General features: G+C 48.9%; 1 protein-coding gene across 1 annotated transcript in view; it reads left to right on the top strand.

The window, feature by feature from the left end:
• The window catches only part of lrrc75a (leucine rich repeat containing 75A), a 60,336-nt gene extending 41,515 nt beyond the window's left edge, over positions 1–18,821 (top strand). The window contains exon 4 of the mRNA XM_088907187.1: positions 15,285–18,821. Coding sequence (XP_088763313.1) covers positions 15,285–15,903 — 619 coding nt within the window. The 3' untranslated portion in view covers positions 15,904–18,821. The remainder of the gene's footprint in view (positions 1–15,284) is intronic.
• The last annotated feature ends 358 nt before the right edge of the window (positions 18,822–19,179 follow it).

Here is a 19,179-nt window from a genome sequence, read left to right as displayed (position 1 = left end):
GGTATAAAGCTAAAAACAAGAAGCACCTGTTACATTTATCTCACTTGTTTATTTTCCAGTAGCTTATTGATCCAAGAATCCCATCCTTTCAATTCTTGAAGGAACCCAGGGATCTGGTTTCAACAGCAGGGCTTCCTGCCTTGTTTTGTTCCAGACACTGTGGCTCATTTCTTGTGCCTGTAAATACTTCCCTGCGACTTCCTCTGGTACCCCTGGGCTGTGCTGTGTTATGTTAGAAGAGTTATTGTTGGTCTCATGTCCTGACTGTGAAAATAAATCTGCTTAAATGTCAGTACTATTACCTACTCGCCGCACTGCTCTCTGTTATAACCCTTCTTGTGATTTGTCTTCCACTTTCAGATAATTTAACAGTTCCTCTCTGCCTTATATGCTTGGTTTTCACCCTGCCAGCTCAGTAGTAAATCACTGGTGATCTGATTACTATTGATGAAGTGCTAGGCTGGAGTCCTGTTGACTAATCATGCTTCAGGCTGGAGGCAGTTCTCTCTCCCTGATAAACTGTTCTACAGTACCAGCAGCTTCTGCACCTCAAAGCAGAGCAGACAGGAGAGATGTTGAGTCCCAACCCTGCGTACCATGTGCTGTGCCCATGTTCTGGACCAGAGTGAGAAACTCTGATAAATCTGATCATGCTTTTCAAGCCAATATATCAATCAGTCACACAGCAGCGTCAGTTTGGTCTCTTATCCTTGTCAAAGTAGTGTCCTTGTGTGTGAAAAAGGTTTTAGCAACAAGCTTTCAAACAGAATGGATCCAGTGCTCTTTGTTAGCTGTATAGTGTGCACAGGCAGCTCTCAGGGACCACCATGCACAGCCAGTTACACTGTGGAGAGGGCTCAGACCTCCTTCACCCTTCACTGCAACCTCCTTTCCCATCCTATGTGTCAGGCAGACCAGAGAGGACACCCCCACCACGTGGGAAAATTTCTCAACAACAATAAACTGCACATAAGAAGCAGTCTGCTGTACAACCTGTAACCCCAGTGTTTGGAGTTAATGAGTCGTTAAAGAATCCCCAATCCTTTTTGCAATCTCCAGTTCTCAAGCGGTTAGCTGAGATCTCCAGCAGACAGGGCTGCGATACACTGCCGATCGCTGACAGCTGGAAGTGCTGGACTCTGTGGGCCTGCAGGCTCTTGCAGCCTTAAAACTGTGATTTAATTCGAGGTGATTCAAAGGGCAATGAGACAGTTGCCGCACAGTCAATTAACATTTACTTTGATGTTATCAGAGAGCTTAAGAGAACACAACTGAACTGCCATGTTATAAAGTTTGATCCTGCTGATAACTGATATCCTTGGCAATAACACCCAGACCTGTATTCCCCCTCTGGCTTGTTTCCAGCTGAGAGATGCAGTAGCGCACCAGATTGACAAGTTGCATCCACAACTGTAATTTACTTGGCGTGAACCAAACAGCAGTCCTCTTGGATGCAAATGGTTTTAATTAAAAGATTAAAAGGGATTGGCTGATTCATGCTAATTAGCTACCAGCTGGAAGTTTGCTTCCCAGTGCTGATGTTTTCTGTATCTCTGAGAAAGACAAAAGAAACACCAGCTTCAGTCATCCACCTGGTACATGAGAAAGCACCTCTTTTATTTGTCTTTGTGGATAAAACCAATGTCTTGTCCATCTGCCAAGTCTTCTCCTTCTCCTCCCCTGAAATGAGTGTTTCTCATGTGTTTCTCATATCTGGTGTGAAGCTGTGAATGGAACGCTGGGTTGAAATGAGCTGAGTAGGTACAGATTTGAGAGGGTGAGAAAGTCGGTCAGTCCTTCTACATATGCGCTGGAGTGAGGTAGGTGTGTCTGGAGCTCCTCAGGTGTGCTGTAGTTATGGCAGGTGTGTCTGGAGTTCCTCAGGTGTGCTGTAGTAATGGCAGGTGTGTCTGGAGCTCCTCAGGTGTGCTGGAGTGATAGCAGGTGTGTCTGGAGCTCCTCAGGTGTGCTGGAGTGATAGCAGGTGTGTCTGGAGCTCCTCAGGTGTGCTGGAGTGATGGCAGGTGTGTCAAGGTCCTCAGGTGTTCTGTAGTTATGGCAGGTGTGTCTGGAGCTCCTCATGTGTGCTGTAGTTATGGCAGGTGTGTCTGGAGCTCCTCAGGTGTGCTGTAGTTATGGCAGGTGTGTCTGGAGGTACTCGGGTGTGCTGGAGTGATGACAGGTGTGTCGAGGTCCTCGGGTGTGCTGGAGTGATGGCAGGTGTGTCGAGATCCTCAGGTGTGCTACAGTGATGACAGGTGTGCTGGAGTGAGGCAGGTGTGTCTGGAGCTCCTCAGGTGTGCTACAGTGATGACAGGTGTGCTGGAGTGATGGCAGATGTGTCGAGGTCCTCAGGTGTGCTGGAGTGATGGCAGGTGTGTCTGGAGCTCCTCAGGTGTGCAACAGTGATGACAGGTGTGCTGGAGTGATGACAGGTGTGTCAAGGTCCTCAGGTGTGCTGTAGTTATGGCAGGTGTGTCTGGAGGTACTCAGGTGTGCTGTTGTTATGGCAGGCGTGTCTGGAGCTCCTCAGGTGTGCTGGAGTGATGGCAGATGTGTCTGGATGTACGCAGGTGTGCTACAGTGTTGGCAGGTGTGTCTGGAGCTCCTCAGGGGTGATGGCAGGTGGTGTCCTGTGTGCAGGTGCTGAACCGAGCCTCAGGCAGTGATAGCCAGAGGCCGGAGGAACAGTTTTATAATCTGCTTTATGGACAGGCATTGGCTACCAGTTGCTCTGGCCTCTTGAGCTCAATCTATAACAAAAACCATTACATTATCAAGAGAGGGCCATAACAAGGTCTTAGTCCATAGACAGGTCTCTGTAAAATGGACCCAAATGTGATAGAAATAATAACTGGCTGCTCCAAGCTTCAGTGTCCTGGTTTCAGCTATGCTATGGGTCTAGCTATGGCACTATAGCACTATAGAATATCAGAATATCACTGACCCATAGCTTTACACCAGATGGTCAAGCGACTAAGGGCTACAGGTCATTCCCCACAGCTATCTGGGGAATTTAGTTCGGACAGGAGCTGCTGTCTTGTGTGAATCTGCTGTCCCATCACACAGGTTACAGTAGAGAGGAGGCCATTCAAACCATTTAACTGCTCATGGTTGTTAGCAGAGGATTGATCCGACGACCTCATTGACCCCAGTGCTGTGGCTTGACCTTGAGCATGGCCTGACGCAGATGCTAGGGCAGCAGGCTGGTATTCATGCCATGAGCACAGAAGAGCCTTGGGGAAATCAGCAGCGGGACTCAGTACAGGAATGTTATGAGCTTATACCGAGGTGTGACACTGTTGTTGTACGATTGAGCAAAGCCCTTCAATATAGTGCCTTACTGTATAAATAGGCACCATTATGAGTTGCTTTACATCATGGCATTTGGCAAATTAATTATAATAATACTGCACTCCGTATCTTCTGTGCCACCAGTTGTGCTAGGCAGAGGATAGCTGTCCTGTAAACTGTAGCAGTTTATTCAATCTTAGGGAAGGAGAACCATATCTAATGAACTGCTCTGTCTCGGATTCTTTATTTAAGCACATTAATACTCCGTTATTCTACCTGTGACGGTGTCCTTTCAGCTCTTATTTCTTGCCTCAGGGAAATGCACAGTGGAATGAGCTCACTGACAGCTCAGTAATAGCTAACAGCATGTTTGTCACTCCGCTGACAGAGCCTGAACGCCTGTACAGCACATCCTCCTGGTTCGGTCCCTAACAACTGCCAACATTGAAAGCCTAGTTCTCACCTAGTGTTGTGTCAACCGCTCTGCTCCTGTTTGTCTTCAGTCACTCACCTCATTTCTGCTCCTCCTTTTCCTGCAGACTTCCTATGTCTCCTCTCCAGTCTCCCACTTCCACAGCCCATTAAATCTCCACACTTGCATGCCTGATCAACCTTCAGAACTCACCTGCTCAGATTTCTCAGTTCTGCACTACATACATGCTGTGTAATTGCACAGTGCACTTAGTCATTGTAAACATGACATGCATTCTAACAGGGTGTTTACTCCACTGCTCTGTGTTCACGCTGTCTGTGCTTGGATTTCATTCCTGTGGTTTCGCTGTGTTTGTGTGGCACCAGCATTGCTTTTCCAGTTTGCACCTCATCCCTCATTTTATTCATTTTATCTGCTCGCTCAGTTGTTCCCTGCATTTCCGCTTAAGATAAACCTTTCTAGATTGTAAGGAATTGGAATAAATTGTACGGATAAGCGTGTCTTCTAAGTAGATCTATGTCTTCGGCGTAGAGGGAATAATCCCTCTCTTTCGATGCAGTAGTAGCTCCGAGTGGCCACTTGTCAAAGCTTTGCTGTGCTACAGCATGGAAACAGCAGAGCGTGGTGAAGCCACATGGAAGAATTGTTGGCGTCTACCTTATTTTAAGGATGGCAGTGCAGAGTCACAGAGCCAGACCTTGGAGAGCTGTGGTTAAGCATTATATGAGCTGTGGGTGTAACGGAACAGTTCTATCCGGACCCTATGGAGACGACACAATCCGGGGAAAAGTTGAGAAAACAAAGGGAAAAAAGTCATGCAGGATACGGGGATGAAAACAGGGGGCGTGTCCTTGGTGCACTGGTGTTCGGGGGAGGTGTGGCCGAGGCAAACAATCCAGGAGAAAATCCAAACGGGGAATCCAAAAACGGGCAAAGTCCAAAGCTGGGCGATCCTTCCGAGAACAGACAGGTTAAAAACAGGAACCAGGTCGGAACCAGTGGGGAGAACGGGAACAGGAACAGAAACTTAAAAACATAACAGAGCCAGGCGATTACAGGTCCCAAGAGGTCAAAGGTCAGCCCGGGGATAGACGCCGTGCCCAGTCACCTGGGTGTTGAAACAGTGTGTTCCTGGACCCTGGGCCTGCTGTGCGCTGCTCAGGCAATCCAGCCTTCGTGCACCTTTGCTTAAACTTAGCATGCGTCACCAGAACACAGCAGGGCACGAGAGACAGGCAGGATGCAGAGCGTGGCGGCTGTGTTGCTTTTCATGGTACATTTCTCCCTGCCTTCAGCAGCAGCCGGCCTTATCACAGAGAAAGCAGATTTTTTTGGCTTTCCCCAGGAGCGTGTTAATCTTCAGGATACCGAATGTTTCTCGTCTGTTAAAGTCAGCTAGTCAGGCCGCCACTGTCAGCCCTGTAGCACTGCCCTGGGCTCCAGCATAAGCCCGGGAGGCTGTACCAGCACAACAGCATTACAGTGTGTCTCGCTCAGAGAGGTGCATTTGGGAATAAATAAGGGATTTAACAAAAAAAGAAATACTGGCCGGGCTGGGCTGTTGACAGGTCTGCTTACAATTTATAATTCTGCAAGTTTTTTTGTTAGTTTATCCATTAGTTTGTAGTTATCAGTGTATCTCTTTCTTGAGCGAGATAGCCCGGAGCAAGTAATATAATAATAAGTGTAATGTTTTGGATTGTCACAGCGATGAAACACTGTGTACATCTACAGCATACAAGGCAAGAGGCAGAAGACCTTCACAGAGTGAAAGTATAAAGAATAAAGAAGTGAGATTGACAATAGATCAGAGCTCTTTTAACTTCTTTTCAGCATCGCTGGTGCCTCTTCTCTGCTACCCTGAGCTGGAGAAGTGAATAATTAATGGACCTATAAGAGCTCTTCAGGCTCTCTCAGTGGTTTTGATGTGGAAAGTGAACTATGGGTGTTTCTCTTGAAGTGGCTGGTTATGTAAACAGTGACCGTGGTTAACTGCCTCTTGTTTTAATCAATACAACACATTAAAACAGCTAAAACCTTTCTGATATATTGCATTCTTATCTGCATCTCTCTACAAACAGCTTCTCTTCTGTATGTGTATCCTTCCCCTGCTCTGTACTCTATATGTATACTGTCTCTGTTTTACACCATAAACGTCCTCTGTATCTGTAGATCAGTAGCATAGATCTGTGTTTCTTTCATGCGTTTTCAGTACAGCCTTTGGTGCCTCTCAGGATGTCATCATAATAGTAGCTTTCTGTAAGCCCTGAGAGCAGGAAGCTGGTGTTTTCTGCTGCAGTCTAGGAGCAGCAGAGTCTGCTCCAGCCATGAGTCACAGCTGAGCGCTGGCATGTTGTAAACCTCCTGTAGACAGGCTCTCAACAGGTCGCTCAGATGATGTAAGACTGTCTCAGACACAAGGCGAAGGAGCGTCGTAGCTGTAATATTTTACTTCCAGTCATCTGAAGGTGTCATTTCTCAGCGGTAAACAGCAGATTTCTTTCTGGAGGAAAGCAGAGATTTTCACACTCCATGAAAAATGAGCTATATTTTCTACAGTGTGTTGATTCTCCACTTTCAGAGAGTTTTGAGAGTCATTTTAGGGCAATAATAAATATAATCAGACAGTTTTACCACTAATTACATGTAAATATCTCTAACAAACCATCTAATTCTTTATGGGTATCTCTTTATTCTAAGACACTGCAGGGCCAATCTTTGTTTAATAAGGCTAGCACTCTGTACTGGAGATATAGTATAATGGGCGGAGTGGTGGCACTGTGGCTAAGGATCTGCGCCTGTGGCTGGAAGGTTGCCGGTTCATATCCCACGGCCAGCAGAGGAATCCTACTCCATTGGGCCCCTGAGCAAGGCCCTTAACCCCAGCTCCTCCAGGGGCACTGTATAAATGGCTGACCCTGCACTCTGACCCCAAGCTTCTCTCTCCCTGTCCATGTGAGAGAAAGCTGGGGTATGTAAAAAGACAAATTCCTAATGCAAGAAATTGTATATGGCCAATAAAGTGATCTTATCTTATCTTATAACTCTCATGGCAAACAGTTTCAAAGTACTATAAATGAGAGGAGGTCATTCATTCACTGCAGGTGAGACAGGTCTGTGGATAGCAGTCCCAGTCATCTCTCTATGGCAAGTAGTCTTTTAGTGTAAAGGACCTTGCAGTCCTTGGGCTATGAAGATCAGGCATTCTCATGACAGCAGTAACACTCAGTGCAGAATGTCACACACCCTGCCCTTAAGTGGCCTAGACAAGCATGTCAACATTTATTTACTAGATGTCAATTGTGCATGTACAGCTTGTAAGAGGCATGGGACAATAATTAGATCTGTTAGCCAAGACCTACTTGTGTTTAGTCTGAAATGCATAGAGAACAAGGAAATAATTGAGAAAATGTCAAAATCTTTTTGCAGAAGCTTTTGTAGGGTCAGCATATAGTTGACTGGGTCTTTGGATAACGCCAAAGGGAGTTGCTTATCCCTCAGAATAAATCATGTAAATCAGAGTGCCTTGTGGGATTTACATGACGAGATTCAGCTTTAGGACCAAGCTGGAATTCTCAAATTATTTCTGACTGGAGTTAATCTGAATTTCCCTTACCTCTCTACTTGATAAATTGGATGCAGGCCAGCAGTCTGAAAATGTGAGTGGTTTCAGCAGCCTTGTGCCGCAGAGATGCGTATCTTTCAGTAGATTATGGCAACCCCAGGGCACAGTTGGTTTGACACTTTCCGCCCCGTCTTGGAAGCTGGGGTCTAATTCAACGTGACATCTCTGCAGCACTGTTGTCACAATGTCCTTTGCATACCTCCACACACGTGCCTCACTTGTAACAGCAGGCCAACTGATTGTCCATGTTCGTCCCTTCAGCGCATCCTAGACTGTCACTGTAGTGGAGGCAAGACATGCATCCAGTCAGATCTGCACAGGTATTATCACCTGAATTTTACAGGTATGTTGACTCCTGAGTGACTTTGTTTCTGCATTAAGGGAGGATTCAGTTCCCAGCAGGAGGCAAGCTTGGATATGCCGCACACACAGAAACACAGTTGCAGGGTTGTTACCCAGGTGTCCCGGCCCAATTTCCCCCTGGCCTTTACCAGTCATGGCCTCATAATAATCCCCCTCTCTGAACTATCTTCATCGCTTTGTTCTCCTCCCCATTGAGAGCTGGACTGTGGGGTGAGTACTGATGCATCATCCAGGTGGGGCTGCACACTGGTGGTGGAGGGGATCCCCATTACCTGTAAAGCGCTTTGAGTGGAGTGTCCAGAAAAGTGCTATGTAAGTGTAAGGATAATATTATTATTAAACACACAGGTGGCACAGTGGGAGAGTTGGGGGGGGGGGGGTCAGACTCATGCCACCACAAAATGCTGCCTTCTGCAAGCCCCCTTTTCCATCCCTGCAGCAGTCTGGGCAAAGAGCAGGCAGCCCTGGCCCAGAAACCATCTGATATTTTTATTTTCTTTCATCTGGGCTCCTCAAAAGCAGGGCGGACAGAGCAAGAACTGTGCAAGAGTGACACAGCCCGCTGCCCACCATTTGGAGCACAGAGCAGTGAGGAGGCTCCATGTGCACACAGCAATTAGATCACCAGCATGCAGTGAACCTTGGATTAACTGAGCCTGCAAGTTTCTATAGAAACCCCCATTACCTCTGTGCATCCGCAGGCGGAAGCCTGATAGCAGCATGGTTTGTTAATAGTGTGGACTCGGTCGCTGGCTTATTTTGTGCTCTCTCTCCCCCTCTCCCTTTCTCTCTTTCTTAATTGCAAATAGTCTTGCTGGCTCTGTAATTACATTTCTGCTTCTTACAATCTGTTGTATCGCAGACAGAGCGGAGGGGAATCGAATGTGTTGGGGAATCTCGGGGCTCCCGGTGTCTTTCCTGCTGGAGTGGCTGCAGTGAAGTGCAGCACAATTCAGGCGCCAGAGCGAGGAGTGGCTGTGATGTAATGGCGTTCCTGTCACAACTGCGCTGGGAGGGCGCTGGCCTGGGCACTGCTCGGTGGGCAATAATAACGGGCCCTTGTGGGGAGCAGGAAGCAATCTCTCGCGTCTGTTCAGGCCCCCCAACTTTGTGGGCTGAAGTGTTACCATGTCTCCATGATGTAGGTGTAGCGGAGCTAGTTTGGGCACGGTGATGTCATCGCCCTCCCTGCGTGTAGCAGGGACCTCAGCCGCCTGGGCTGGGGGAGGTCTCCTTTAGCTCACTCGGCTGGTTCCCTGTTGTGTTACGCCGGAGACCCGGGTTCGCGCCCCAGGTGTCGCGGGACGAACCGGCAGGTTGGAGCGCGCTGCGACGGTCACAGGCGAAGGGGGAGGCCGGGCAGTGCAAGGGAATGGGCAGGTGCATCATGGTGCTGAAAGTGGAGATAAAGGTGGACACCCTGCCTGGACTTTGTGCTCACGGCGTGTTGCAAACTGTTCTGTATAAATTGAATCATTGTGTGGCTTTGATAACGAAAGGATAATGCTCACGTCTCCTGGGCCCTTTGCTCCTTGGTTAATGACCTGATACCTGTTTGTATTATATAAGCCCATTATAAAGCAGAGCCTGACTGGGATCTCCGCTGCCACTACCTGCTGACAGAGCTCGGATTTTGCAGAGCCTTAATAGGGACCCAGGGATGATGGCCAGAGACCATTAAAATACATGCTCTACACAAAAAAAGCCAAGAGCTTTATTGGCTTTCTTAGCCCAGCCTCGTTAGTATCCAGGAAGCTCGTTTGTTTTGCATGCCATAATGAGCGGAAGGTGCCTCTCACCACTCTCTCTGCTGTGGCTTAGCTTCTGATCCCTCACTCTAATCCCTTCTAGCCCTCTCTCCCACTCCAGGATTAAAAGAAGCTCAGCTCTTACTTCTTATTAGCTCTTCTTTTTCTTCCGTCTCTGTCAAGACAGGGGTTCAGCTGTGTCTTCCCACCAACTTTGAATCCGCCCTCACCAGCCTGTCAGTCCTGTTGTCCTGCTCGGCCTGCAGCAGAATTGGTTGAGGAGAAAGCAGCTCCAGGATTGCGTCACGCCTCTGTCTGACCGCTGTAATTCTTAGTTGGCCTTGGCCTGGAGCTTCCGCCAGAAACTCCACCAGCATCTATGACTCAGGCATCGCGGGTTTGAGCCTTGATGAGGGTGGGATTAATTGTCAGCTTCCCTGGCACTGGAGGCTCGTGGTGCTGTTCACGCCTCTGCTCCAATCAGCAAGGAACCTCCCTTTTGATGAGTGACGCTGCCCGTGATGTGTTGAAAGATGATTGGCTCAGGGGTGGGTGGGGTCTTCCTTATTCTCCCCATGTGCAGTTGCAGGGTTCATAGCTGTGAGCTGAGGCATGAAAACACACAACTGGCAATTCAGATTAGGTGGGAACCTTAACAAAAAATATTTGGAAAAGTTTGTTAAGTCATGAATCATTTATTACTTGCTCTTTTTTCAAATCTGGATTTGCTCAACCTGTTTTAATATCCACCCCCTCAGGTATGGAACTGCAAATTGCCAATCAGCTCAGCCTGATGCTTCTCCCTTCATCACTACAGGCAGGACATTGCCTTCTGTGCAAAATGCACTGTTAGAGCCATCTGCTTTCCCCTCTGTGAGTCTCCTGGCGGAGAGTTAGCATTGATTGGGGCTCAGTCCAGGCTCCCACTGACAGCAGTGCAACTCACACAGCCAGCAAATCTGCAGTGACTCTATGCCTTGGTTTAGCAATTGTACAGCAGGGTTATTGCAGAAATGGAAGAAGGTCGCATTAGCAAAGTTTTTTTCTTTCTTTTTTTTTTCTTTTCTTAAGCTGTGTGATAGTGGCCTTCTTGTTTCTCGAAGCTCCGTCTCACTTGTACCAAACAGTTTGTGTTTTTCATTCAGATGGGCACCTGCTGCCTGCACTGTAATTGGTCTCCAGAGAAAGAGAGCAAAAAGGAAAGAAAAGGGAAGAGAACAGAGGTGAGATTCTGGAAAACAAAGCAGGGGAGAACAGAGCCCAAAATAGGCCGTAGATGAAGCAGTGGGCTGTGTCGAGTCTCACAGAGGAATGTCCAAGGTTAGGAACTTAGGAACCAGACTGGCAGCGGTGTGTTTGTGAAAAGGGAGAGAGAGCCTGTTGAAAGCTGCACAAGTCGGCTGGGAATCGCCAAAGCAGAAGACCACGTGATGTGCACAGGCGCTGTTTTGTTGCTGGCAGTGATTAAGGCCGTCAAGTTAACTGCTTGCAAATTTGGCTTCTGTAGCCAAAGGGGGTGTTGATGGTGCAGGCAGCCTGGCTGCGATTGGCTCAGAGGAAGAGCCATGGGTCAGGGGGAGCGTCTCCCGTGGGATCTCGATTCCGGCCAAAGTTGGGAAAGAAAGCTGGAATGAGGCAGGAGGAAACACGGAGGAAAATATTTTGGCAGCTCTGAATCCCAGGGGGCAGTGAGGCAGCTGGGCTGCTTTCCCAGCACGTTCTGGTGAGAAGCGGACAGCAGGGCCTCGGCGTTCAGGGGGAGGAGCTCTGTCAGGGAGACCCGGGGTTTATTCTCGAGGTCCCACAGGGGAGAGCTGTTTTTTGCGAGTCCCAGTCAGAGCAGCAGATCGGCTCTTAGCACAGGCTTCCCCAGGATCGGTTGGCAAGAAGGAAAAGGACACTAGTTTCTCATTGTCAGGCATTTTCTCTACACTCCATTCTTAATTTTGTGCTGTTGTTGTGATTCATCATTGAAACTTGCTATTTGCTATTGTACTGCTATTGCTGGGATGGGCTCAGTTTCTCCCCGCGACCCTGAACTGGATGAAGCACTTAGAAAATGGGTGGACATGCTATTGATAGCATCGGCATCGGCAGCTTGTGGGCTTCCCGCATTTCCTCTGCGATTGCTGTTCCTGTTCCGGATGAGACTCTGTATCCTCCAGAGCTCTTTGATCCTGTGTCTGCATGTTATCCCATTACAGGAGTGCCCATCACTCTGTAGTTGTGCAAGGCCAAAATCCAAAGAGAAGGCTCAGAAATATGAGCATCGGAGGCAGGACTCACCCACGTTCTGAAACGGTGCAGTTCCGTCTCAAACCCCTCCTTCATATCAGACCTTCATCAATGTCCAGAGCTAAACTGGGCTTTTTCCAAGACTTGATAAAGATCAATGTGCTTTACTCTGTGGCAGTTTGACATCTTGTAAGTCATTTATTTCTAAGATGGATATTGAGTATTCCTTCCATTACTCTTAGAAATGTACCTAAAGAAGGGTAATTGGGCTGAGTTATGGTCTGTTCTGTGTATGGATACTATTAATGAGACCTTCTTAAAAGGACAATCCAGTGTATTGAATGATACAGGCTTTCATTTGTCAGATCTGTGTATGTATCGCATCTCTCACCTGCTGCCTGCAGTCTCTACTACATAAGGGAGCACCAGGTACTGGCTGTTTGGTACTTGTTGCTGTATTCGAAATAAACGGACATGGATTAAACTGCTGTAACTGTGTAAACACAATTGGCTCTTAACTCCTTCTCCTGAAATGAAGTAACTAAGGGTTCAGATTGAATGACTGCTGAGAATACCTGCTGCCCCTCGGTGCTGGAGTCTGGAGCAAATAACAGGGGTCCATGCTGGTGATCTGCTCTCAGAGCCCTAGAAATAAAGCTCCTGTATACTGGTGGGGGGTGTTATGGGAAGGGTGAGGTGAACTCTTAGAAATACTCATCTGTCCGAGCCAGAATGATAACAACTGCCACAGGTGTGCCTTGTTAGGCACTGCAGAGTAACAGGTGCTAATGGCAGCATCTGTCACCTCCAGGAGGACAGACTTACAGTATCTGGAACCTGGGCACTGCGCTTGTGAGCTGCTGGCAATTAGTCATCTGAAAACTAATCTGCTTAGCTCTCTCCTTCCTTCCTCCCCATGCAATTGAAGTCAGTGAGCTGAAGAAAGTCAATAGGTCAGTACCAGTTTTGACATCCCTCAGCGCTAATCAGGAGATTGGCCATGAGAGAAAAACATTTTGATTACCCTTTCTGCCCTGGCTGGAGTGAGCTATTGTCCTCGTCATGATTCTTTTTGTGTAATAGAATAAAAGCTGTAGATTGAGCCCCTAAACCTTGCGATGATCAGGAGCTCCCGCAACATCACTGTTTCTCTCCTGTCCGAAGGGGGAACAGACACTGATACTTATCGTTCTGGTCCTCCAGCTCATGCGGATGACAAACCAGTGTTTCTATGGATGCAGATTCTTTGTGCTGCCTCACGCCTGGAGAATTTGTTCCATCAAATAATGTCACAACCCAGTGCGTTCGCAGTCAGAGTTGGGAGCTGTGTGTCTCCTGCGCTGGTGGAGCTCGTCCTGGACTCTGTCTCACAGGGGCACAGCAATGAGCGACAGCATGGCATAGCAGGTCTTGTGAATTGTGCATAGTAATCAAATGGAAATGAAGGTTCTTATCAAGCATTGTTAGTGACAGTTTATGGGGAAATATAAGCCAAGATGTCCCCTGTTGTCTGTGTGCGTGCATTCTTAAAAAGGGACAACATCTCCACATCTGCCTGTGACAGCTACAGCACTCCAGGTGTGACTGTGAATGAGCCTGCATGCTCCACACACAGGGCTCTCCACAGGGCTCTGAGCGGGACAGTCCTCTGAGGGAGACAGCTCTCCCAACAGGATAGTCCTCTGAGCGGGACAGTCCTTTGAGTGGGACAGCTCTCCCAACAGGACAGTCCTCTGAGCGGGACAGCTCTCCCAACAGGACAGTCCTCTGAGCGGGACAGCTCTCCCAACAGGATAGTCCTCTGATGGGGACAGTCCTCTGAGGGGGACAGCTCTCCCAACAGGATAGTCCTCTGAGTGGGATAGTCCTCTGAGCAGGACAGCTCTCCCAACAGGACAGCTCTCTGAGCGGGACAGTCCTCTGAGGGAGACAGCTCTCCCAACAGGACACTACTAACAGCGTGCTGGGGGTAAGGGCGTTGCACTTGATAGGGACAAACACAAGGCTCCCATTGCAAGACAGTTTCTTCTGTTTCAGGTTTTATTATCTAGAGGCCTTTGCACATTGCTCTCATGAATTTTAAATTCACACATACACATACAAGGCCCAGAAGATGCCTGCCCTGGAATTGTCATTTGAGCATGACATCTGAAATAACTCTTCACTGCTGCGCAAACATCCGAACAGTTACAAACGAGAGAAGGTCCATTGGTCCATCTGGTTTGTTGATCCCAGGAGTAGGGTCCTGGTCAGAACATGCCATCTTTTTCCATTTTCCCTTATGTGGACTGACACTGCCTGAGATTTGTGACTATTTTTATGTGTAAATTACCCTGAGCCAAGTTAATTTCAGCTGTGAGGCAAAGGGATGTCACTAAGTAATCAAGCAGTTCATTTTACACTGTAAGAGGAGTGAAGGGAGCTGTAGAGGGAGAGGGACTGCTGACCGGTCAGACAAGCACATCATTAAGAGTCCATTCTCTGCCACTGAGCCTCCTTAAGGGCCCCTCAGTTCCACAGCTTTTTAATATAACCTGAGGCAGAGGGGCCGACACGTATACAGTATGTAACAAACTGCGATGCTGTCTGAATGAAGAACCCTGTGTGGAGTTAGGGAGCCGAGTCAGGAGAGATTTCTGATGATTCCAAAACGTTAGGCAGAGACGTAGTTGAGGGTGAATTCCGGGTTTGATACCAAGGGTTATCCCAAAGGAGAAAGGCAGACAAATCCAAAGCGCTAGACGAGGTCAAGGTCGAAGGTGAGTTCCAGGTTCGAATATCCAAAAGCAAGATCCAAAGGTTTATCCAAGCGAGGGAAGAGGTTCCGAAGAAGCTAACAATCCCGAGCGATGTTCAGTGAACTGGAGAGGGCTTCAGGAGGTTTGGAAGTGGAGGCTGTGTTAGCAAGTGAGGCGCTCTGATTGGAAGAAGGGTTAGATCAGTGATGTTTGAGGGGCTTGCCTCCAGCTGGTGCTTGATTGGGGCGAGACTGTTTGTGCGGAGGATTCCTATTAGCAGCGGATGTGACAGTATAATGTGAGCAAAGCCTCACCTTTGTACACCTAGTTCAGAGCTCTTTAATTACTATGAATGAGTAACTGAAACAGGAACCTCAAACGATTGCTGGACATTCTCCGTGCTTGACATTACCGAATTAGGTAAACATACAGTAGGTTAGAAATGCTCATTGATCCAAGAATATTTTCCAGCCATTTCTCAGAGAATACCAGGAAAATGTAGGGTACTGTAGCAGGTTAGCTAGTTCTACACTCACACATTCCCTTTACTTCCTGTGAAAAGAAGTATTCCCTGTTCTGAGTGCACAATCTTAATATCCAGTAGGGTTTACACCCAAAGTTTTACAAAATCTTTCTGGATTTTAAATCTTGCATCAGTAATTGTATGGAGCCCCTTACATAGGGAATGAGGTTCACCAGTGGAGGAATGCTGACCTGAGCTGCTGCTGTTGTGGTGTCAGAGTCTCTGGCACGCAGAGCAGAGCCAACAGCAGTGCGCAGGGCAGGAGTGTGTCTGTAGGTGGACACACAGAGCTCACCAGCTTGTCTGTGCTTTTCTCTCTGTACAGCCTGAAGGCCATATTGTCCAGCAGCCCCATCAACAACACAGTGGACCTGTCCGGCATCCCTCTGACCGTGAAGGACATGGAGCGCCTGGCGTCATTCCTACAGCAGAACTCGGACCGGGTCACCAGCGTGGAGCTGTGCTTCACCGAGCTGACAGATGAGGCCTTCCTCCAGCTGCTGCCCACTTTAGGCATGCTGCCACTGCTCAACACGCTGTCCCTCAATGGCAACCGACTGACCAAGGCCGTGCTGCGCGACCTCACGGACACACTCAAAGACCTGGAGAAGTTCCCCAGCGTCACCTGGATCGACCTGGGCAACAATGTGGACATATTCTCCCTGCCCCAGCCCTTCCTCGTCAGCCTGCGCAAGCGCTGCCCCAAGCAAGGGAACCTCCCTACCATCCTGGAGTTTGGGGAGAGCCAGATGAGCGACATGGAGAGCCACGATGGCAACCTTTCCGAGTGCCTGGACGACCTGGGATCTGAGGCAGAGGATTCAAGGCACTCGCCTTCACCCACCTCCACCCCCAGCCAATCCCAGCTCGTGTCCAAATCCGAGAAGCCAATGGGGGGTGAGACAGGGGATCAGGTGGTGACGCTCGCAGCCAATCAGACCTGAGAATGGCCGCCACCTGCCCCCGGTTCCCATGACGTGGTGGCTGTGCCCCGCCTCTGCGAGTGGCTCCTCCCCCTGCGGCGCCATGAGGAGAGCCCCCGGAGCGAGAGTGACCTCTAGATGTCGTTGTTGTTCCTTGACTCTGTCTTGTTATGTCAGCACGCAACATGCCTGCCCCAGTGACACGAAGAGGGATGCTTCAAAGCAAAAGGACAATCAGATTAAGCATTAAGATATGAATTTATGATCGATATTGAATGTTTAAAAGATAGAAGTTTTTTCTATAAAACTTTATGACATTTTTCCAGAGCTGTGCTGCTCTGACAGTATTTTATCCTGCTGTGACTTTTCTTCTTGCTTTGGAGCAGAGAAGCTCTGGTTCCCAGTGCCCTGTGAAGGGATGGACTGTAACATGACCGAGGACGTGAAGAGCTGTGTCACTGTGTGGCCAGTCCAAGACAGCCGCTACAGTAGCAGGGGTCCTCCTTCCACCTCGGTGAGCCATGTGGGCTTCTTCGCATGGCTCCGTGGGCGGAATCTGACAGGAGTCTGGGCCTGCCTCTCCCCGGGGTGAAGGGGCAGGATGCCTGTCTCTGTGGGGGGCGGGGAGCGGACGAGTGAGTGCTACTGGGAGAGCAGTGCAGCGGCTGACCTCGGACCACGCGCCTGTCCTTGTCAGGAGGCGGGACGGTCCAGTCTCTCTGGGCCTCTGACTCCCACAAACTGGCCAGGTCAGGTCAGCCCAACGGCAACAATAACACTGCAGGGTCACAGTAAGGGTGCTCCAGGTCTGAATAGGCTTCGCATCGCCTGGGTGTGGATTGCGGCTCTACTCTGGGCAGTAGCTCAGCGAACACCAGGCCTGTGAAGGAGGGCGAGTGAGTCCACTGGGGATATTTCACCCACTTGAGGGAGACTGTTACAGTCTGGTGACTCTGGGATAAAAAGGCACAATTACAATATTTTAAGTGAAATACCCTAAATAATGTGCAAATTATCTTAAACATTTTGAAATCCATACCCTATGTGTCCTATTTTGTCCTGCACTGCCAGTTGAATGAACTTAATCGTTTTTGTTTTTTAGTTTTAAACAGAGAACATTGCTAAGGTGTATGGACAATGCAGGGCATGTCCAGTCTTCCTGCAATCCCGTGAATTTGTGGGTCAGTACCTTCAAGAGAGCGGGAGGCCCAGTGAAAAATGCCAGACAGTTTAGTGCAAAATGGCTGCAGCTTGAAATGAGATGCGTTGGAGCGGTGTTGTTTCAGAGGCATATAAACCGATTCACTGATTATCAAGCTACAGAGAGGAGCAGTGACAAAGCACAGTCTCCTGAGTTTCTTCTCAATAACCAGGGCAAAGTTCAGTTTTTATTCTCCTTCAAGGTTCCCACTGGGAGCAGCTGTCACACGGCTTGCACTGCCATCTCTGACCTCTGTCCCAATATTACACCAAGCTGAGTAAATGAGCTCAAGACCTGCAAACAAAGGGCTCTGATGATGCCCCACAGCTTAATTCTCATCAACATGTTCAGGCAACCTGATGGTCCATCTCCTCTGACATTGTTCCTAAGTCCAGAACAGTAATTTCCAGGAAGAAAATGTCCAAGTGTGAGCGTCGCAGTTCCGTGCGGGCTCATGCCCTTCGCCGCTGAACGCCCCAGGTGTTCGTCCCGCGACACCTGGGGCGCGAACCCGGGTCTCCAGCGCAACACAACAGGGAACCAGCCGAGTGAGCCAAAGGAGACCTCCCCCAGCCCAGGCGGCTGAGGTCCCCGCTACGCGCGGGGAGGGCGATGACGTCACCCTGCCCAAACTAGCTCTCCGAGTTCTGGTTGTGGCTCCCCTCTCTCCCCACTCTTCTTCGCACCAGTCCCCTTCACAGTGTTGAGCTCGTGAAGAGGTGAGGGCGGCAGAGGAGGCCGGCTGAAATCCGCACTCGTGACTGATCTGTGGGAAATGTACCTGCTCACTACAGTCATGCTAAGACGTGGATTTTAAGGCAGATCGGAAGCAACCCGCAGCCCTCTTGAGCCTTAAAAAAACAAAAGGGGAGACAGTTGGGGCTCCTACCAGAGAGCGGGGTTCAGAAACCCACTCTGTGGGTGCTGCGCTGCTCGCAGTACAGAACCCCAACACAGAGAGCACAGTCAATGACCGTTGAGAAATAGTGGTGAGGACCCTATGCAGAAAACTAGGGCGATCTCCAGAGGCGTAGTCGATATCACAATCCGAGGTCCAAATGCCGAAGGGAGGCAAGCCGGTGGAAAAGTATGAAAACCAGAAGCGGAGCCGGAAGCCGAGAGTCTAAACCAAAACGATAACTAAAGTACCAAAACAAAACCAGGAGACGTAGTCGGAGAACAAACCGGGGTCAGGAAGCCAAAAACCAAGTAGTAAGTTATAGCGAAAATCGAAGAAGCTCTAGCCAGGAAAAAACCCTGATTCTGAGCCCAGTGGAGAGTGTGAAGCAGCTTTAAATAGGCTGGGGGAAATGGGCTCATGGGGAACCGTGCTGGAATGCGAGGTGGAATGACGAGTCCTCTGGGGACGTGGCGTAACAGTGACACCCAGGGCAGCACGTGGACAACAACATGCTCGAGTTATCACAGCGCTAGAAACAGCCGCTGTGATTTTCTTTGTGTGGCGGTGCTGTTGCCGACATATTGAAAGGCGTGTCGCGGTCAGGGGCGTCATCCGGCTGGGCCCAGAAGAGGATGATTCTGGTGCTGAGCCTCGCCGGCCCGCAACTAGGCTGCCAGAGCCCGTAGGTAAAGCTTGATGCGCCTCTGTACATCCTGTGTAATTCACTGCAGTTAGGAAATTAATTAACAAGGAAAGCTATTAGTGTTATCATGTACAAAAGGAATGATAATCTTGACTTGCTGTCATGAGGTATAAATAAACAAATGAAATGCAAAAGACCTCATTAGACTGAAAAGTTTTTTTTTCCCGTTTTTTAATCTCATTCTTCTTGGCAGAGCATCGTAAGGACAAAGAGATAGCACAGAATTCCTCTAGACTTCTATGTGTTTCTTACTCCTCATCAGAAAACAGCACAATGACAGCATATCTTTCTCTCATCTTTACTACAGGTAGTCCTTACATTTTGTGGGTTTAAGCTGCATTTCTAGTGTCTTTCTCCCACTTCAGAACAGTGCCAGGATGTTTACAATGCCGAACATTGTGCAGGGCTACAGCCCAAGGTGTCTTGACTGGGCAACACAGTGACCTGGGCTGTGCAGGTGGGGGGAAGCATGTATCTGTGTGCTTCTACATC

Source organism: Atractosteus spatula, chromosome 27 (genome assembly GCF_055471065.1).
Source record: "Atractosteus spatula isolate fAtrSpa1 chromosome 27, fAtrSpa1.hap1, whole genome shotgun sequence".
In the NCBI taxonomy this organism is placed as follows: domain Eukaryota; kingdom Metazoa; phylum Chordata; class Actinopteri; order Semionotiformes; family Lepisosteidae; genus Atractosteus; species Atractosteus spatula.
Note: the sequence above shows the minus strand (reverse complement) of the source record. Positions and strands in the feature narration are given on the sequence as shown.